Raw genomic sequence first — 22,637 nt, forward strand, 5'->3', positions numbered from 1 at the left:
CTGACCCCGAACATCTATTAACCTGACACAGACACAATATACTCTTATTAATAGCAAGCTTACATGAGAACGTACTAACTAGTATCCAATGACTAGTTCTATTGATTAGTGAATAATGTAAGCACACAGGAAATCCCAATTTCTTCCACAGTCCCCCCTTTTGACGTTTAACGTCAACACAACAAACATTTATCAACTGTTTATCTGGGGCCTGGGGGGGTATTCCAAGTAGCGGGTTTAGTAAAAACTTTGAGTTGTTTAACCCTGAAAAGAGGCATAATCCGAGTTCCACGTTCCAGAAAGAGAGGTAACGAAACCTTTTGGTAAGTTGTGAAGGATTCTAAATCTTTGTGTCTATTCCAATATGTAATGATGGTATTCTATGACACAAATCTGTGTTCTAGAAAGAGTGGTCTGGAGTCACAGAGGTCCGATAATCTCAGCTTTAATGCAGCAGTTGGAAATCAACAAGTACAGAGCTCTGGGGTTGTCTACGTTTCCCTACCCGCAACAGAGTTTGGGCTGGTTCACGAAGTCCAACTGGCTATCTTTCCCTGCCCCAGCATATAATATACAGTGCAATTAAAATAAAAGATGAAAAGAGGGTTGAGCTTGTTCTCTCGTGCATCAGGGAGTTGTTCTTGCCTCCGCGTCCCACCTGCTCGGGTGCCATCTCCACCCAGATCCAAGGTTGTTTCTGAAACTGAAAAGATAGAGACACAAAGAACAGCCTGCTTCCCACACTCAGTGTGAGACCCAATGTTTAAGCCTGGGCACACTTCTAAGTTCATAACTTTAATAAGCACAATATATTCTTTAAGACATGCCTCCTTCATAAATCCTGTTGTTATATTCACTCGTGCACAGTGCCCGTGATGCATTCAGTGATTAAAATGCCACACATAAATAACTGGGATCATAGTTAGTGTCGTGCCTGATATGCAGCTGGTGATTACAGTTCTAGAATATGTGTTGTAATGTATTATACATTCTTTAGTTGCCATGGTAATTTACGCTGTGAAACTAACCTGCTCGCTAGCAGGTTTTCTACTCTGCGTTTTCCTAGCAATCCCCACCCACTTTCGGATCTTGAAACAGTTTGCAGACATGGGGTGTCCTTTCCTGGGTCGGCCGATCGATTACGAGCAAAATATAATTTGCATAGCCTTACGCCAGGAGAGGATTTTAAGACCGCGATTGGATGTACTTTCATTCCCCGATGAATACCTACGCGAACGTTACAGTTTTTCATCACATTCAATAATTTATCTCACCAACATTCTCCATCCATACATTGCTAATGTAACACACCGTGGACGTGCTCTCAGAACAGACCAAATGATATGCGTTGCTCTCCGTTTCTTTTCCAACGGTAGTTTCCTATACAACATTGGCGATGCAGAACATCTTGGAAAAGCAACAATCTGCCGAGCCATAAGAAAAGTGGCCCTGGCACTGAAAGGCCTACTGCAGACCTACGTAGTCTTTCCTTGGCACAAACCTCTAAGGACCATCAAAGAGGAATTTCACATGATTTCAGGTGACTGATGTAGCACACATTCAGTTTAAGTCAATGAAGAAATTTGAAATCATGTGAATGACAATGTTGCAATCTCAGACTGGGATGAGTAAATCCTTTCCATTTTGCAGGATTTCCCAATGTGATTGGCTGCATTGATGGCACCCACATCCCCATCATAGTCTCCTTCATTAATGGATGGAGCTATGTGAATAGGAAGTCATTCCACAGCATTAATGTGCAGGTAGATTTACTGTCTTACAATAATAAAGACTACAGCACAACTTTAAAATATTGCAGCTAATATCTCTTCTCTGCACTGGCAAGATTATATGTGATGCAGCACATTTGATCTCAAATGTGGAGGCCAAATGGCCTGGCTCGGTACATGACTCAAGGATATATCGCGAGTCTACCCTGAGCAACAGAGTTGCAAATGGTAAGTTAAGCTTTGAACAAATAACATTCCCTTGTCTGCCTCTTCTACCACACTCACAATGTACCCACTATATACTTACAGGAGAGTTTCATGGCCACCTGCTTGGTGACAGAGGGTACCCATGCCAGCCCACTCTGATGACCCCTTACCATGACCCTGAGCCGGGCCCTCAGCAGTGGTACAATGTGGCCCACTGCAGGACTAGAGCCCGGGTGGAGATGACCATAGGCATTCTCAAAGCCCGGTTCCAGTGCCTACGTAGACTGAGGGTAAAAACAGAGAGGGCATGTGATATTATTGTGGCCTGTGTTGTTCTTCATAATATTGCCACTATTAGAGGAGAGCAACACCCTGCCGTACAAAACGACCCTGAGGACGACCATCCCCTCCAACCTGCAGATGTCCAAAATGGGAGAGAAGTCAGAGACATACTGTGCCGCACACACTTCCACCAACCCTGACACTGAAATAAACACAAATCATTACCATTTCATTTTGTCTTCTTTATTGCCTATAAACAGAAATGCAACAATTAATATTAATATATTGTTCTGACAATTAACACTCACTCACTCACCTGTGACCATGCACCCACCTGCAGCTGGTGTCCTAGCAGTTCAATTTCTAGATCCGTCTTCTTTATCTTCCGCCCCAAATACACCATCTCTTGGTCAGTTTTCTCCATTTGTTTTAACAAATGGAGTTTGTACAAGTCCTTAACTGGTAACTGGGAATACATTAGGATGACATTAAATCCCAGTTCTACACACAGAATTCACCTGCCATTTACTGAACATCTCACTGTCTGTAGCTGTGCTTTGGAGGTTGATGGACCCCTCTCCTGGCAAGGCTCATCCATGCTCTGTTCAACAGGATCAGACTGTGCATTTAGTTTTTACATTCATTACTCTCATCCCTTCAGTGTACATTTTAAACTGACAATTACACCCAAGACTGTAAATAAAGTACATGGAGAGAGAACTATCATATATGTAGCTACCATATATGTAGGCCTCTCTGCAACCCTGTCTGTGGCAGCAGTCAATGTGTCATCATCATCATCATCATCATCATCCTGTGATGAAAGGTATTGTTTCAGGATAGTCACCACTATTATGCATAATGGAGTATTGAGTGGCCTACTTACAAGTGGTACAGTTGTGCAAAGGCTTGCAGGAGGCTCAACCACTCGGATTACACCATCAGTGACTAGAAGTGGACCAGAGTGGAAAATGAAAACACATTCACACACATACTCGCACATACTTACATCTTATGTAGGCACTTGTGTCCTGTGGGGTGATTGGCTCTGATGAGCTTCCTCCAGGGATGCCTTCAGCCACTGGACGGCCAATGTTGTGGCTCAGAGCCAGCTCTTCTGCAGAGGTCAGAGGTGCTGGTGGGGGCCCTCCACCCGTTTTGCGTGCCTCTGCCTTCTTTCTATTTGCTGAATTGAACTCAGTGTTAATTTAAGCAAGATATCAGGCGACAGGACATTGTGTGTTTCCGCCACTACAGGATAAAATAGGCAATGAGGATATTCACTTTGTATGTCAAATATGATACCAAAGTGATGGAAGCTACAATCATGAACCTATAGGCCAAAAGGCTAAATATGCCTTACCTGTTTGTATTACGTTTTTATATTTCATTTTCAGTTGTTGCCAAGTGCGCTTCACGCCTGTGGGATTGCACCTATATGAACATTGTATTTGATTAAATTACAATTCCAACACTTTGTCACCTGTAATATTAACGGACATTAAATGTTCGATTTATGGACTAAATTCAAACTTACGCATTGACTCGATCAGCAATTCCTTCCCAGCTACAGCCGTATTACTTTTTTTCCGAAATATGTGCTCGGACTCGCCATACGCACGGATTAAAATTTCCAATTCCATTGCGGTGAAATAGGAAGCCCTTTTTTTGTCGCCTTTTTCCATTGTGAATCCTAGTATCTGAGCTCCATAGATGTTGGCTTTTAGTAGAACTCGTGCACGCGCTAAACTCAGAGTTGACGTACTCTGAGTCGAATTAACTAATTCATATCAGGTGTTCTGGAACCGAATTTTCGGAGTTTCCTATGTTAGAGTAACTCAACTCTGAGTTCAGGGTTAATCTCAGAGTTTGTTAAACCCGCTACCTGGAATACCCCCCTGCTGTAGTGCCTTACATTTCACAAGTTTCATAACATTTCAAAACCTTAACAATCAAACAATACTTTATCTGTTTCTACTCAGCACAGCATACGTGATTATAGGATTTGAAGAATTATTATGTAGTACCCAATCAGGTGAAAAAGTACAAAGTCAATTAAGTGAATAGCTTTTTTTTTTTTTTTTTTTGCTTAGTTCTCAAGATAGGGCTCCCAGAAATGACCTTAACGCTCCTTCTATTTTCCTTGTTCAAAGTTGCATGGCATTAACCACTTTGGTGATATTGTGACCTCTGATTCATCCTAGTAACACAGGCACCCCCTAGGACCTTACAAAAGAACTATCTTATAGCTATTCACTTCATAAGCAAACAGCATAATGACAGTTTATCAATGATACTAGAAACATAGGCATATTTCTCTCTTGGACGTAACCAAGGGTCATGCTCTCATGAGCTCAACACAGCATGGTATAGATCAAACACTGTTCATAAATTCAGATTATTTCAAACAGTATAAAAGTAGTAAAGTAACCACTATCTTTAATTATTATTCACCGATCTGTGGTTAAGGACAGATCTATTCACATTGCATACAGCATTGTATATCAGTTGGAAAATAGAAGGAAGCAAATGGCTATCTTTATTACATTGGCAAAATAGTGACTTGGTACTTGAGATTACATATCAGACATGTCAATGCAGTAATCATTGCTTGCTTTTGTCTGTAGCTTTATTTGGGCTACCATAATCTTACTGGCAGCCTTACGAGAGCGCACTGCACAGCACTGTACACAGCAGGCAGTACACATCTTCCAAGCACAAACCACAATCAGCAGAACAACGATTAACATGCTCAATCCAGTGATTCCTATTTGAATAATAGTCGAAAAAGAAACCCCCAACAGAGGAGGTCATTCAGCACAATTCCAAGCTTCAGGTTCCCCCAAAGCTGAAATTATCTCTAATGTGAGCAGCCATATTTGTGATATTAGCAGATTCATCTGGGATAAAAGTACAACAGTCATGACCTATCACAGCACATGTTCTTCCCTGAGCTGACAACAGATAATCCAGTGCCATACGGTTCTGTAGCACTACCTTATGGCCTTCATCTCAGAAGCAACCACAGTAAAGGCGTCGGCTGTCTCATTACCAATGGACTCCAACCGTACTGCTAAGCTCCTAATATCTCTAAAGGCAGTGATAACACCATACACAGGGAGAATGGCAGCTGAAAATGTGAAACGTGACTGTGTACTATTGAATCCACGTGATGTGATCCCAGCTTCTTACCACCTGCATTAATAATACTTCTCTTGGGGCGGTGCCACCAATGTTTGGGCAAGGGGTGCAGAGGCAACCCATCAACAGGTCTGAGGGCTCCTACAATAAACCCAAGGCATGTTCCTGACCAGTCGGCCGGCAGGAAATAATAAGCACTCTTACCACATACCCACATGGTGCCATTGTTAGCTGCACGAGGAACCAAAAATGGTGATGCCCTTATACTTACAGGTCCATCTGCAACAGGCAAATCATGCAAATCAGCATACATACCACAGTGTGGTTACATGTATTTTCCCAAATACCTTCCCATCATTATTTAATCAACCATATACTACATCTTCTGTAGTATGCTAAAAGTGTAGGAATAGCATAGTCAGCAACATCAGGAACTTATGTCACCCGCCCAAATGGTATACAGGACAAGTAACATTGAACTCAGATACAATTGAACTTACAAATCATCCAGTAGAGTGTGAGCATACATAGAATCCGTATCCTTGCATGTATTTTTTTTCAACACTCTCACTGCACCACTGTGCCATACACATAACCATGCAGGTGGGGCATATTCAAGAGATGACTGACTCGCTCGACAGAACAGTCACATTTGTTACATCAAACCCGACACAAGGCCACTTCTTGACCTTACACATATCAGCCATTGACAGAGGAACAGATATCCCTGGATAACCTCCAGAATGTTTGGGACTCTAACCACAAACCCTGCAAGGTCTGTCCCCTCTAATGCTGCGTCCAGTCATTTTTCCATCCACGGTAAGGTGTTGTTGTACAGATTGTTCTTCATGTGTGCTTTATGATGAATCTCAATGTTCACATCAGTATAATTGAGAGCGTGCAATAGTGACTCTCGGTGTGGCTCATGTATGCGTTGTCTGTGGACTCATGCGTCCAGTATCAGTAAATGTCTGTCAGGTGTGTGCGTCAGTATGTCTGGATCTCATCTCTCATCGTAGCTCAGGCAGCGGCCTCGGTTTCCTTGAAACAACCGAGGGCCTCCGCCACAGTATCTTCTCGTCCCCGTTCTGGGTGCTGTCATCTGCTTCATGTAGAGGCCGGAGGAAGACTGAAAGTGTCTTCCCCTCTCCAGGCTCCTCTCTCTGGTTTCCCATCTGGGTGCTGTCATCTGCTTCATGAATCACACATTGGGTAGAGAGGCATGGTAGCAACAGCAGCCCCTCTCTGGCTTGCTCCACATGTGACTCACCTTTCGACGTCTTCAACACCTCCGGGTGGGTGCTCTTTGGGACCTCCTTCTCAGTGCCCCTGGATTGGAGTGCTGGATGGCGGTGTCCTGGTTCTGGCTCAAATCGGTCCGCTGGACTGGAACCTGCTCCCGGATCAGCCGCTGCAAAACGGGTCTCCACCCCCCTTGGTGTACTCCTGGAGGAGTAACCCAGTGGGAATGAGACAAATGGCAAGTTGGAGCAGGCACCATTTGGAGGTGCACCTGCTCCTCCACCGGCCCCTGGCTCTCCTTTGGGACCCTCCACCGTGTTGTTTGGTGGAGGGGCCGTTTTGCAGTGTGTCGCATGGATCCATGTCGGACGACCCTCCACTTTCACAGCTGTGTGAGTCACCAAGAGAAACCAGGTATGGACCGGTCCATCTCGGTGAGAGGGCAGTCCTCCGTTTGTGCACTTTCACATAGTCTCCCGGTTGATAGGGATGACATGGCTCCCCAGTGGGCAGCTTTCACCTGTGAATGCACAACCCTGGCTGCTCTAGTTAGGGCAAAACAAAAGTTTAACATTGTATCATCCATCTGGTGGATATCCATCTGTTTCAATGATAGTTGGGGAGAGACAGGCAATTTCATTGGTCTCCCTAAAACTATCTTGTGTGGGGAAAGTCCATTCCTCCTCTGGGGAGTGGACCTCATGGCCATAAGAGCTAGTGGGAGTGCATCAGGCCATTTTAGGCCAGTCTCTTCACATATCTTGGCTAGTTTGTTTTTCAAAGTTCCATTTTGCCTCTCCACTGCCCCCGCAGACTGTGGGTGGTAGGGACAGTGGAAATGCTGGTTGATCTGGAGCGCTTTACAAAGTTCCTGAACAATTTGACCTGTGAAATGTAAACCTCTATCACTGGACAGTCTTGTGGGGGTCCCATATCTACAGATCACATCTCTCATGAGAATCTTGGCTACCGTGGTAGCATCAACTTTCCGACATGGATAGGCTTCTACCCATTTCGAGAACATGTCAACAAGTACAAGTACATATTCAAAATTACAACACTTGTTCATCTGCATAAAATCAATTTGTAAATTAATAAAAAGGACCACTTGGTGGCGGGTGGGCTGTGTCTCTTCTCTTTGGTCCCTTTCCGGGATTATGCTTCTAGCAGGTATGACACTGAGCACAATGTTGCTCAGCCTTTGTGGAAAAACCAGGTGCAAACTAATCTGTATTTAATATTGAGACCATACCCCCCTTGCTCGTATGGGCACATCCGTGCGCCATGCGAGCCAACCAAGGGAACAATGCACGTAGAATCTTTCACACAGCCAACAGATAACCAACCATCCCTCTCAGTGTTATCAGCAGCGGCTTGAAGGTCCGCCACAACATGAAGAGAGGGAGTGCGTGTTTCTGGTTGCAGAGACACAAAAAAATATAGAGCCCTGGGACACATCAGAGGATTTGGCCGCAGCCTTTTCTGCTAAATCAGCTCAAGCATTTCCACTTGAAACATCATCTGTATTGTTACATTTACATTTTGTCATTTAGCAGACGCTCTTATCCAGAGCGACTTACAGTAAGTACAGGGACATTCCCCCGAGGCAAGTAGGGTGAAGTGCCTTGCCCAAGGACACAATGTCAGTTGGCATGACCGGGAATCGAACTGGCAACCTTCGGATTACTAGCCCGATTTTCCCTCACCGCTCAGCCACCTGACTCCCTGTTAGTATGAGCCTCACACTTAACAATAGCTAGCTTTCTCGCTAGTAGTATTGCAGACAACAAATTATCAATCGAAATAGAATTGATTGAATAGAATCATCTTTCCATTCTTGATTCCTCCACCTGAGGAGTTAATGAAACCTCTTTCTCGCCATATGGCACCAAAATTGTGAGTAACTCCAAATCCATCAGTCAGTGTAAATATTTACAACCTTGCCTTCTGACAAACAACATGCCCTTGTCAAAGCAAACAACCCTGCCGGCTGTGCAGTGCATTGTGGAGACAGTTTACCAGATTCGAATGTCACACTGTCCGTGCAGACCGCATATCCGGAGTTTAGGGAGCCATCCCATGCTCGGGACGAAGATCCATCTACGTACAACACAAGTTCAGCATTATCCATCTGTTTGTCAAACAAATCAGGTCTGGGTGTTAGCACTTTATCGACAACCATCTCACAATGATGTGGATCACCATCATCAGGGGTGGGCAACAATGAAGCTGGATTCAATGGGGAGCATATATGGATTGTAATGTTACTTTGAGTCAACAAAATCAGTTCATACTTTGTAGCTCTAGTGGCTGACAGGTGTTGAGTTTTGGTGCATAACAGAAGAGGACTTACTGCGTGAGGAACCATCACTGCCCCAGCACTATATCTGAAGTTGCCTCCACACATGTTGCCGCAGCACAGACTCCTCGTAAGCACGGGGGGAAACCTGCTGCCACTGTATTTAAAGAAGAACTCACATAGGCGATAGGCCTCCTAAAATTACCATGCTGCTGGGTCAGTACACCCTGGGAAAACCCTTTGGCCTCGTGGCAGTACAGTGTGAATGGCTTGGTGTACTCTGGCAGATCGAGAGCTGGCGCCTGGGCCCAGGCCTGCTTGAGAGATACAAATGATTTATCAGCTTCAGTGTTCCACAACAAGTGAGTTACAGTCTGGCCCTTCATTAAATCAAAGAGAGGTTTAGCCAACACAGCATAATCAAGGATCCACTGACGACAATACCCGGCTGAACCTAGAAAAGACTTGAGTTGTTTTGGTGTTCTAGACTTCGGTATCAATCGGATGGCCTCCACTCTATCCGGAGTCAATAGTCGCTCTGTACCTTTATGGCCCAGATACTTGACCTCCTCAGACCATAACTGTAGTTTTGCCTTTGAGGTCTTGTGGCCCTTCTCAGCCAGTGCCTGTAGCACAGCAATAGTGTCCTGTTGGCAGGAGGCAAGATTCTTAGAACATATCAAGAAGGTCATCAATATACTGCACCAGAGTAGAGCTGGCTGTTAAGGTGACATCCTGGAGGTCCTCTCGTAATGCTTGACTAAACAACATAGGTGATTCGGTGTACCCCTGTGGTAGAACTGAAAACGTATACTGGACCTGGCGAAATGTGAATGCAAACAGATACTGGCTCTCTTCTGCAATGGGAACAGAGAAGAAAACAAACAATAGTCATTCACAGAAGAAAGTAACAGGGTTACTTGCTAAGTATCGTAACAGGGTTAGGCACAACAGGATGTATAACACAGGCAGGGCCGGGGTGGGTAATCGGGAGAGTTCCCGGTGGGTTTCGGTCCACCGGGAAACGGGAGTTTCGGTCACTTTTGGGTCGGTGGGCCGCTTCACTTTTGGGCCGGTCGAGGATTTTTTTTATGTTGACATTTGTCACGTTAGTCTATCTTCTCTTAACCCTTGTGCTGCCTTCGGGTCACATGACCTAAAGGTTCACAACGAACCATTGTTGTGTTTACCCAATTGTACCCAATACAAAAACAAATAAATAGCATTTTCTTTTAACCTTCGCAATGTGGGGGGTCTGAGACAGCCCAACGGTTAAAAGAAAATTACTCACTTTGTTTTTGTATGCGGTAAAGTTGTCGCAATACGACGGTGGGTCACAATGACTGATGGGTCAGAATGACCCGAAGATAACACAAGGGTTAAAGTAGGCTACACACGTTCTGCATTCTGACACCTCAGCCTCTGCATGGGTTGTACCATGTGAGGGAGTTCTCCCCGAGTTGGTTGGGTCCATAGCCCGTCTTTTCCCAAAAGTTTTCTCAGATCGGCTACCGATAGCTGGGACGGGCGGCGCTACTGTAACAATACGCGTCAGGGAGGATGGATGGGAGCAGGGCCGGAGTGATGGCATCACTAGAAAAGGTTTTACCAGTTGAAAAACTATTTTGCGCTCAAATAATGGCCAAAAAAGTGCGTGCTCGCATTACATGTAAGTGTAGAAGTCCCTATCTTGCATCACATCAAACCCATAAGTCCTAGGTTGGGGCAAAGCTCCGAATGTTTACTGCGTCTGGCTCTGTGCCTAATTAACACTCGGATCGTTAAGCAGTCTCAAAAATTGTATCAATATAAAAAATTATACGATCCCTTTCTGTAATCATGATACCCCCCAGAAAGGTTCACTGCACCTCCAGTCAAAGCAGGCTGCATCCGGCCCTGTTTGGTATACAAAAAAAAGGGCCGGTCTTGGGCCTGAAACTCCCGGGCTGAAAAGTGGCCCCACTCCGGCCCTGAACACAGGCATTACCTGCTTATAAAACCCATAATAAACTTCCAAGTATTTATTAGCCTTAAAGGATAAAATTGACCTTAAGTCTACCTATGACTCCTTGTTTCAACAAAGCATCAATAACTGGGACAATACCTTTTCCCTACTTCTCTATTACTAGCATACTGAGGTACGGTTCTCAAGAGTCGTACTACAAACAATGATAACAACTGGGGTAGCATTCTTAATGTGCCCAATATGATTAGCAGGTGCTCAGGCCCAGCTTCTAGCAAGGCCACATCTGCGGTCGCTAAAATCTCTGCATTCCACTGCTGGGGGATGTGTATGGGATTGCTAGGCCAAGTGTTCATTATCCTAAGGAATAAATAAGAAAAAATCAGTAGTGCATTTCATTTTTTATTTTTTTTTGCACAACAAATTCCTTTCCAACAGATTTATTTGACTCCCCATAGTTGAAAGAAATACATGTTCATCGTTCAAAGATCCATCTATCCACCCATAAGAGCTAACTGACAGTTGTGTCCACAGGAACCCCAGAAACTACCACTATCATCTCATTGATTTGGGTACTGTATACTGTTCAACTGGCTAACCTAGTAGCTCTGTGTCTTACTTGAAAAAGAGAAGCTCTGCGTCCCCTATTCTTGATTATTATTACGGGAGGGAGGGCTTGAGTGCAGTAGTATGGAGTATATGACTGAAGGGTACTGACTATTTCTGTATACTGTGACAATAACCTGCCCTGTCGCGTATCTGTTTACAGAGTATGCACATATCCCTGTCTATCTCTTACTCCCCTTGCTGCCTGCCCCTGGCTCTCCTTTTTCCTTTAAACATATTATTTTCTTTCTGTAAGACATACATTTGCAATGTCATTAAATTCTCAACTTTCTTTTCTGCATTCTCCTGCATCAATGTACAATTATGTTTGACATAATCCATAATCATATCAACAGTTTTGTTCTCCCAATGTAGAACCTGTTTATTAACTTCTACCTGGAGTTCAGGAAGCAATCCACATATGAACACATGACAAAGTGGCATGGGGATGCAGCTGCTGTAAAACCAGAATGTTTTTCAAAAATCCTAGTAAGTCTTTCCAGGTAATCTGTAGGATCCTCATCTTTTCTCTGTTTGTGATCATACACTTTGCTCCAGTCAAGCAACACCCCTTCGGTATTACTGCCATTAAACACCATCAGTAATCTATTTCTCAACACACCTGGCTGGAGTGCAACCTCTAACCCTTGATTCAATAAAAGTATGTATGGCATTGATAACTATTTGCAAATCTCTTAGAAATGTTGCTGAGTCCTCTCATGTCAGGAAATCCCTTTCCTAGCTCCCTCAGCTCAGTCACTGACCATGGGCGATAAAGGTACATAGGCTGTCATACATCAGGACGTGGATATGCACACATAGGGTTCATTGATACCTGGGGGTTCAACTGATAGTTACAGGCCTTTCATGGTTGGGGCTCTCTCTGCTTGATTGACCTGAACCCTTTCCTCAACCTCATAAGCAGTAGTGCTTCTTCTGTTCTTAGGCCTTCCTGACTAAACTCACCAATCATATTTTCTGTGGTATGAACCTCAACCTTCTCTTGTAGGTTCTGTGCTGGCTGCACCTGACCCGCTGCTTCCACTAACACTGCATTTTCCCTGTCTCTGGCTCTCCTCTGCATAGCCACAGCTATAGCAACAATCTGATCACGTTTTAACGATGACTCCCGGACGCTCTGTCTCTCAAACTGCTCTAGTTCAATTCTAGCAGCCTCTTGTTCTCTATCAGAATCAGTTTTAGCTTGATCTGACCGTATTTTCTCAAGATAGACAATGCCACACCGTCTCGTAGCTTGGTCGGCTGGTTACGTTATTTTTAGACCTGTGGACAACGTTGCTGCAACGTCGTAGCTTGGTCGGCTGGTTACGTGAATTTTTTTCATTTTTTGGATTCACAAAAGAATCAGTGAAAATAAACGTTCAGAACTGTTAAAAAACCTTGTCCCAAAATAGTTTATTTAGCCCGGAATTTTCAAAGACTGTGGAGCTAGCGTGGCTGATCACGTTTTAATCACAGTCGGTCATGGCATGCACAGCAATGGCATCTTAAAGAATATATTGTGCTTATTAAAGTTATGCATTGTGCTTATTAAAGTTATGAACTTAGAAGTGTGTTCAGGCTTAAACATTGGGTCTCACACTGGGTGTGGGAAGCAGGCTGTTCTTTGTGTCTCTATCTCTTCATTTTCAGAAACAACCTTGAATCTGGGTGGAGATGGCACCCGAGCAGGTGGGACGCGGAGGCAAGAACAACTCCCTGATGCACGAGAGAACAAGCTCAACCCTCTTTTCACCTTTCTGTTTTAATTGCACTGTATATTATATGCTGGGGAGGGACAGATAGCCAGTTGGACTTCGTGAACCAACCCAAACTCTGTTGCGGGTAGGGAAACTTAGACAACCCCAGAGCTCTGGACGTGTTGATTTCTAACTGCTGCATTAAAGGTGATATTATCGGACCTCTGCGACTCCAGACCACTCTTTCTAGAACACAGATTTGTGTCATAGAATACCATCATTACATATTGGAATAGACACAAAGATTTTGAATCCTTCAACTGGTGACCCCGACGCTGAAAAGAGGGAGTCCAGAGGGTTCCGGCCCGACCGACGGATCGGGGGAGAGACCCATACACCGGTGCGAGGAGACAGACGTAATCGTCAGAGGCCTCAACATAAAAAAAGGTAAGCAGACACCTGTTAATTCAAAGTACTACTCGGAACTGAGAACCAAATTTAGACGATTACTATGTTTCATCGTACATAATCAGACCGACAGTGGTGGGAAATCAACCGTGTTTACTCGTTAGAGTCCTCTCCAGGAGTTAGAGTCCTCTCCAGGGGTTAGAGTCCCTAAACTCGTTGTCCTTGTCCAAGGGGAGGTTAGAGTCCTCTCCAGGGGTTAGAGTCCCTAAACTCGTTGTCTTTGTCCAAGGGGAGGTTAGAGTCCTCTCCAGGGGTTAGAGTCCCTAAACTCGTTGTCTTTGTCCAAGGGGAGGTTAGAGTCCTCTCCAGGGGTTAGAGTCCCTAAACTCATTGTCTTTGTCCAAGGGGAGGTTAGAGTCCTCTCCAGGGGTTAGAGTCCCTAAACTCGTTGTCTTTGTCCAAGGGGAGGTTAGAGTCCTCTCCAGGGGTTAGAGTCCCTAAACTCGTTGTCTTGTCCAAGGGGAGGTTAGAGTCCTCTCCAGGGGTTAGAGTCCCTAAACTCGTTGTCTTTGTCCAAGGGGAGGTTAGAGTCCTCTCCAGGGGTTAGAGTCCCTAAACTCGCTGTCTTTGTCCAAGGGGAGGTTAGAGTCCTCTCCAGGGGTTAGAGTCCCTAAACTCGTTGTCTTTGTCCAAGGGGAGGTTAGAGTCCTCTCCAGGGGTTAGAGTCCCTAAACTCGTTGTCTTTGTCCAAGGGGAGGTTAGAGTCCTCTCCAGGGGTTAGAGTCCCTAAACTCGTTGTCTTTGTCCGAGGGGAGGTTAGAGTCCTCTCCAGGGGTTAGAGTCCCTAAACTCGTTGTCTTTGTCCGAGGGGAGGTTAGAGTCCTCTCCAGGGGTTAGAGTCCCTAAACTCGTTGTCCTTGTCCAAGTGGAGGTTAGAGTCCTCTCCAGGGGTTAGAGTCCCTAAACTCGTTGTCTTTGTCCAAGGGGAGGTTAGAGTCCTCTCCAGGGGTTAGAGTCCCTAAACTCGTTGTCTTGTCCAAGGGGAGGTTAGAGTCCTCTCCAGGGGTTAGAGTCCCTAAATTCGTTGTCTTGTCCAAGGGGAGGTTAGAGTCCTCTCCAGGGGTTAGAGTCCCTAAACTCGTTGTCTTTGTCCAAGGGGAGGTTAGAGTCCTCTCCAGGGGTTAGAGTCCCTGAACTCGTTGTCTTTGTCCAGAGGGAGGTTAGAGTCCTCTCCAAGGGTTAGAATCCCTGAACACTGTCTATTTGTGTGGAGTCAGATTGAGTTTAATAAAAATAGAGAGGAGTGTGGTGTGTTTTTTCCTTTGACCAAGAAGTTAAAGAAATCCCGAGGAGAGTTGGAGAAAGGTGGGGGCTAAAAGAGTCAGTTACGTTGAGATCTTACAAAGGTTATCCCAGAGGGTTATACCCCTGGTTTATAAATTGGTTCTAATACAATTGGAAGAGTTATACTAGAGCAAAATTAAGTGAATAGACGGTAAACGCTAAACAGCTGTGTTGGTCAAAGAATGGTTTGAGGAAATGTATGTGAAAAATTATGAGGAAGCAATTGAAAGTTACATAAAGGATTGGTTTAGAGAGGATCATGGAAGGTTATGAAATAAAACAAGAACGTTTTGTGGATGTGAAGAGATGATTGGTTTAAACACTGATGTTTTGAAGAGGAAACTATGAATATACTTTGAAGGTATATGGGATAACATTTTAAGTCAAAATAGTAAAATCTAGGGTTTTTAAGAGTTTTGATAAAGGTATTAGATGTAATTTGGTTAAAAATGAGAAAGAGAAAATAACTAAATGTACTTTTATTTGGAGTTTAATCATAATTTGGTTTTAAGTTTTATTTGAGAGTTTTATCAGAGCCTGGCATACTGTTTGGGATAAACAGTTAGGCTGTGATAATGTTGTATTATTAAGAGGGTTATTATAACATTCAGTTCTGAAATAATTTGGGAAGACTCATCAAGTCTGATAAATTGTGGTTATGATGGTTTGAGCTAATTGGCTCGTTTTGAACTGCAGCAAAACGAGTTATGAAGTTCTACCTATCTGACCTTTATAGAAAATATAGTTGGGAAAAATGTTTGGTTAATAGCTACATTAAGAACATGATTTGGTTTATATTTCATTTAAGAAGCATACGGATTCTGGTTTGGCATAATGAAAATTTCTTTGATCATATCTTTGATAAAAAGAGCTGTGATTTGGTAAAATAGAGAATCTAAAACAATATTGGTCTTAAACTTAACTGTTTTAAAAGACAGAAAAGGTTTTTTGGAGTGAAAGAAATTAGACTAACAGTTGATTTTCTAAAGAAGGGAACAAATAAACAGATTGTCATTTCTAGGCATGACTAATAGGAGTTGACTATCAAATGATGATGTATGGTCTTATTAGATGTGTTTGCTCAACAATAAGAAAACTGAAGGGTCAATACTGCCTGGTAATTATAGATACAGTATGTTTACTATGTGAATTTAAGTCTTTCCCAGTCCTATACCAGATGCATAACACCATTTGAATTGATTTATTGGAGATCATATGTAATACCACAACTTAAACCTTTCACATAGCATGATGAAGAGGCGAATCAAATGGTTAACCAATTGTATAAAAAATGCTAACTAGAAAAGAGATGTCTTCTGCTAAATTCTGTTCCAGGTGAAGCAGTAAACCAAAGAGTGGAGGAGTCAAACGAGGAGATTAAAGTTATCAATGAAAGGAGGGATCTTATGAAAACTTTAAAATATCCAGTCTAATTTCTGGTTTTTCTATTTGTTTCGAATGTAGTTTATTTTATTACAATTCTAAAAGCTTGGCTGAAGTTGTATGTATGTGGTGAAGGGGGCCTGTGAGTATGTCCAGGTCTGCCGTGGATACATTGATGTCGAATGTCCACTCTGGAGTGACGGTGGGTTTTTCCCTATAACATCATTAGGGTTTTCCCACTGTGTCCAGTGTGTCCTCACCACTAGGCCATAACGCTGCATAGTCTCATCATTATTGTTGATTTGTATGCCAACATTGTGTAATCAGTAATGGGATATTTTTAAATTTGTGTTTGTTGTCACACCCTAAAAGTGTGTGAAAGGAGGGATTTATTTGAACTTTAAAAATATCCACTTTAAATCCTTAAATGGGTTCTTGATTTCAATATCTGTGTTTAATCATTGGTGTTCGACTGTTCGCATCTCATTTGACTCAGTTACTGCTTGATCATGGGAGATAAGGTGATGCTGGGACTGTAACTCTTTTCTGCTTCAGGACGAGTCAGACCGGCGGGTCTGACTACCTAACCCCTGTTCTAAGGCCCCATTCCCCTGGAGACCATGTCCCCCCCCCTTTCTCACTGGATGATCTACCCCTTCCCCTTGAAGACCCTGTCCCACCTGCCCCAATACATCATCAGATGTTCGGGAAAGCCTGTTGTACATTTATGGACAGGACCATTCAAGGTCATCGAGAGAACCTTCCACGCCCTAAGGGTGCTGGGGAAAGGAAGTACGTGGTACCACTGGAGCATGTGTTGTGCTGCTCCAGAATCCAGTCGTACATTGCAGGAGTTGGTGGAGAAGGGCCAGTGAATCTTTTGCTATTGCTACGAATGTGAGAGTCCGGAAAAGAGGGTTACGACTAGGTCAAGAGTGATACTGCTTGACCACACTAGAATTGTACTGGACTAAGAAGGTTTCCGCTATTTTACTTAAGAGTGTGCTATATCAATATCAACATGATTGTTGCTGTATCCCATGTATCAGGTCCCTGTGTAACAGGATCATTGTCTCGACTGAGGAGAACCCGACGAAGGGGTTCCAAATGCCGTTGCTGGGGCTGGCTGACCAGGACGAGGAGGCGGTGGTTGGTCCGGGCTATGTTGATTGATCTCTGGTGTTTTCAGAGATCAAAAGAGGGATTAAAGAATATATTGTGCTTATTAAAGTTATGCATTGTGCTTATTAAAGTTATGAACTTAGAAGTGTGCTCAGGCTTAAACATTGGGTCTCACACTGGGTGTGGGAAGCAGGCTGTTCTTTGTGTCTCTATCTCTTCATTTTCAGAAACAACCTTGAATCTGGGTGGAGATGGCACCCGAGCAGGTGGGACGCGGAGGCAAGAACAACTCCCTGATGCACGAGAGAACAAGCTCAACCCTCTTTTCATCTTTCTGTTTTAATTGCACTGTATATTATATGCTGGGGAGGGACAGATAGCCAGTTGGACTTCGTGAACCAACCCAAACTCTGTTGCGGGTAGGGAAACTTAGACAACCCCAGAGCTCTGGACGTGTTGATTTCTAACTGCTGCATTAAAGCTGATATTATCGGACCTCTGCGACTCCAGACCACTCTTTCTAGAACACAGATTTGTGTCATAGAATACCATCATTACATATTGGAATAGACACAAAGATTTTGAATCCTTCAATCTATAAAAGTATTATGTCACTAATTTTTCCAATTTGTACATGACATCTGTTTTTGGATAAGTTTATTCATTTTAACCTTTAGATGCGTGAGTTCTAAATATTTCTGACGCTTCCACCAGTTATTTTTCCAAAACGGCAGCTAGGTAGCTTTAATTAGCTTCCGTTACCTAGCATAATACTCGTAGCAATGCTACTACCTGCTAGTGTTACTTGTTAGCCTACTAATTGTAAATATACAATTAGTAGGCTCCGATGCTACGATGTGGGGCCCTGCTTTCGAACGATCACATATGTGCAATGCTACTCCTTTAATATCAATATGCTAAAACTATGTACATAAACTACATTCCACTTTCATTTCTGTACAGATTATCCTACCACCGTCACACGGCCTAGCACTGTGTCCCTGGGAAATTATGGTAAAGTAATGAATGACCGTTTAAAACAGTGACAATAATTGTATGAGCCATGGCAACCCTAAAGGCTATGTTTTGAAGCAAAAGCATGACTTAAAACTTTTGCATCACCAGATTCCATACCCCTAGATGTCAACTCTGGTCTGGTGGAGCCAGCTGGCAGCCAGGCAAGTGCAAATATAAGACACTCAAAAAAATACATGCTTTGTATACAACCATTCAAGGTAACATTTGTTACTTACATCAATGTTACAGCTAATATAGAAGAACCACAGTGTATGCCAATCATGCTAACTCTTGTAAACTTGTTTTACTTGTCTTTAATGACAGACACATTACAGGTTATGCTTCGGAAGATGGAGACATTGGAAGAGAACCAGTGAGAGGCTCTCCTATTCAGGCGACTACAGGGCAGACACACTGAAGAGGTGCCAGTGATGGACCTACAGGTGGCCCAAACACAGGCTGAACTCCAAGACCTTGAGGAGCGCCTTAAGGTGCTGGAGTTGCGAAAGAGAGTGGTAAGTGTTTGGAAATGCCATGAACTATGGCTTACACACAGCGTTCAACGTTCACATTGGTGCTGACAATAAGTTCATGACTTCTAGTCCATCTTCCACTTCCAGACGCTGTGATGAAGTGGAAGACGGGACTGGGAGAAAGCTGTGGAGCTCCTCATAGAGGAGACACTCAAACACACCCCGGCAGCCCATTCAAAATAAGCCAGGTGAATGAATCATGATTGCAGCTTCCATATCCAACCTTTCACATGGCTATGTGACAAAAATCTAGAAACACATTTTTTTGATGATGTATATTATTTTAGATGTGATTTTTTTATGACTTGTATAGCACCTTTTTACACGTGCAATTATGTTGATAGAACACTAACCTATTTTGTGCTTCATTGTCAGGGCCAACAGACATGACCTGTAGCGGGGACTGGCAGAAGATTTTAATTCACTGTTTGGCACTTTGTTTGAAATAAAATGACAATGTTACATGGAAATGCTGCCTTGTTTATGATTAGCTGGAGTTAGGCTACACATTACACAAACATAGTCCTCCTAAAGTTGGCTACCATGTAGCCTATTATACAAGAACAAGTAGCATTTTGGGCAAATGAGGTCTGCATATGAACCGCCCCAATATAAGCAGTAGAATTGAGAAATATAGGTTACTTAGTTAACGTTGCAGTAACGGACTGGCAACGTCACAAAAGTACGTTGCTAGGAGGTCGCGGTTACGGACTGGCAACGTCGGAAAATGACGTTGCTAGGAGGTCGCGGTTACAGACTGGCAACGTCGGAAAAAAACGCCACGACGTCGCGGTTACGGACTGGCAACGTCAAAAGATTACGTTGCGATTATGTTCTGGCGTCCCACAGATGCACGGTCCCGCAACGTCGCCAAAGACGTTGCGGCAGCGTATGTTTGGTCATCAAGTGACGTTGCGGCAACGTAAGGGCAACGTAACTGTGTTAGCTGGGCAACTAACTTTTTTAAGTTTATCTTTCCCTCAGTATTTGATTGTGTCCCTCGCTGATCATTTAATGCAAAGTTTGTCAGTAAAAACCCAACTGCCCCTTTACATTGTCAAAGTATCCCTAACTTGTTTAAAAAAATTACATTATGACCGCCCACCTACTGTGCTTGGTCTTAACAAAAACTCAAAACAAAACTTAATACAGTTACAATTCAAACAAAAATAAAAATCCCAATAAGATCTCTGTTTAAAAGAGAAAAACAACTTTAAACATGCATCTTAAAAGTAACATACATTTGGTTCATCCCGAGTCTGTATATATAAAACCATACACTCTGTTAACAGATCCTTTCCCCAGGTCAAGAGTATGGGCCGTATTCTCTGTTAACAAATCCTTTGCCTCAGATCAAGAATACAGATTGTTTTACATATTTGTTTAAAAACTTAATGCGACCAGAGTTCTTGTACGCTATCAGAGTTCGCCAACTCTGACCTAGACAAAGTAAAGATAGCAAGTCAAATAATGACCCAAATTTACTAAACCAAGATTCTAATATTATCTTCCTCCTGTTGAGGCCTAGCAGACGCTGGTCTGCTTAGACCAGGCTCCCAACTGAACGTCACAATAAAAGGTTCTTAAATTGTTTACGTTACCAGCATCACAGAGGGACAGCAGGCGCACCAAGCATAAAGCAGTCCGTGAATGGGGTTTTGGAAAAGGATCCCCTTACCTCTTAGTTTTGCGCGTCACGGGTTCTGCTTTACACTGGTGCCTAAGCCTGGTGTCACCATATACTCTTATTAATAGCAAGCTTACATGAGAACGTACTAACTAGTTTCCAATGACTAGTTCTATTGATTAGTGAATAATGTAAGCACACAGGAAATCCCAATTTCTTCCATAGCGTCCCCATTCATTTCTATGAAAAGTGCTCAGTGGCGCAGTGAGACAAGTGAGAGCACGAAACTGGACCGCGCCATCTTTCCACTTCCGACTCTTCCGGTCTAGCTTTAAACAGTGGCTCTTTTTTTCCCTAGCTCCGAGACCTCGTGCACGCTTGCAACTAGCTGTACACGTCATACTTCGCGACAACCAGTCGCGAGCATAGATTTATATGGTTGCGAGCGTGTGAGCTAAGGCATTGCAGTGGCAGAATGGGGTACAAGTCTGATAAGAATCAGAGACATGATGCAAACTTTACGGAAATGTATGCTGTCACTGTATAGTATTCCTTTCACTTGTTTTTTAGAAATAGGCTATAGGGCTAAATATAGGGCTATTCTAGATGGAACTCACTCACATATGTTGCTTTTTTTCTTTGTGATATGAGTATGATTTCCAACGCATTGTATCGGATTAAATAAACTGTTAACATGAACACTTAGCTCCGTCGTTGTTCTCGCCAGGCAAAGAAAGCTTAATAGTTAATTTTGTAACAGAAATCTTCCATAATGCACTTACCATAGCTTACTGTCGACTTTATATTCAAACAAAATGCCACGAATTTCACACTGCCTTCAATTTAACATCAGTGTAGAAATGTGGCCTGTGTTTTATATGTTCAACCTACAAAACCAAACGCCTATTAAGGGATGTAACATGATCTAACAAGACTTGGTAATAATGTAATAAATTGAAAAGTGTGTCTAAAATATAGTCTACTTTATTGAACGTGCCTTCGAAAGGAGCATATTAACAGAACTATATACAAGACGTTTCCATCAGATATAAGTGGGGGTGAAACAGAGTCACTGAGGACCTTCATTGTCCCACAAAAGCAGTCTGGCTTGATGACACGATCAAAAAAAGAATAATGTGTGTTTAACAAAAAGTTCTGAAGGCAAGACTAATATTATTTAAATATATATAATTTCCTATTGTGGTTATCAGTTAATAGTAATCTTCGTCTTTGCTCCAGATAGACATGTCAACAATCTATGCTCACGCTTAACATAATATAATATTTGCCATCATGTCATGAACGTTTTTACGAAAAATCAAATCTGTTTTAAAATAACAGGAATAAACTATATTAACATCATTTCATGTATGTGTGACAACCATTTGCTAAACTTGCTTCAACAGGGCAGGCAACTCAAGCCATTTCTTTCAGCTCCAGGTAAATCGGCTATCGGCCAATGTGAACTTTTGTGCTCGTGCCCTGTTAGTATCCGCGAGCACATTTTCAGGCAACTTTTATTGACGTAAGCAAATAAATGGGGTGCTACTTTACCCATTTCGGATTGGTTTCAAACTTAGCAAAAATCAGGAAAAATTATTCTATGAAAAAGCTAGTAGTATTAGCCAGGTTCGAGAATCGAACAAAAATTATTGGGGGAGATAGTTTTGTAAATGTTGACTGGAGTTAATAGAATAAAAACGACCGGAAGAGCCGGAAGTCTAACAAGAAATGCAATACCACCTACATCCACCGGGGCCGTTGCTTCAAGCCGAGGGGCAAGGGGTGGGGGCTTGCTTCTCCACCGTGCAGGGCTCCAAGGCCGGATTAACCATTAGGGCAACTGGGCACTTGCCCAGGGGCACATGACATTTAAGGGGCCCTGGACAAAATGTTAGGCCTATATCACGTTATGAACGCAGTCTTTCCTTTCCTTAATGTGAGCACTTTATTGCAACTCGTTCGATCAAAATATTATGTTAAATCAGATCAAAAACAGTGATTGTGTAGTTTTAGTAGCTGCCTGCACAAAT

General features: G+C 43.1%; 1 protein-coding gene across 1 annotated transcript; it reads left to right on the plus strand.

Moving 5' to 3' along the window:
• The first annotated feature begins 1,338 nt into the window (after positions 1 to 1,338).
• Positions 1,339 to 2,419, plus strand: LOC136956032 (putative nuclease HARBI1). The gene is made up of 4 exons (XM_067249846.1): positions 1,339 to 1,540; positions 1,651 to 1,763; positions 1,847 to 1,958; positions 2,040 to 2,419. Exons 1-4 carry the CDS (start codon positions 1,339 to 1,341, stop codon positions 2,417 to 2,419), a joined length of 807 nt encoding a protein of 268 aa, XP_067105947.1.
• The last annotated feature ends 20,218 nt before the right edge of the window (positions 2,420 to 22,637 follow it).

Source organism: Osmerus mordax, chromosome 14 (assembly GCF_038355195.1).
Source record: "Osmerus mordax isolate fOsmMor3 chromosome 14, fOsmMor3.pri, whole genome shotgun sequence".
Lineage (NCBI taxonomy): Eukaryota > Metazoa > Chordata > Actinopteri > Osmeriformes > Osmeridae > Osmerus > Osmerus mordax.

What these genes read in the sequence shown, in the direction of transcription:
- LOC136956032 (XM_067249846.1), top strand. Translation starts at nt 1,339, where the DNA reads ATGATATGCGTTGCTCTCCGTTTCTTTTCCAACGGTAGTTTCCTATAC. An exon ending in GGAATTTCACATGATTTCAG is followed by an intron (nt 1,541 to 1,650) that starts GTGACTGATGTA and finishes TCCATTTTGCAG; the next exon opens with GATTTCCCAATGTGATTGGC. An exon ending in GAGCAACAGAGTTGCAAATG is followed by an intron (nt 1,959 to 2,039) that starts GTAAGTTAAGCT and finishes ATATACTTACAG; the next exon opens with GAGAGTTTCATGGCCACCTG.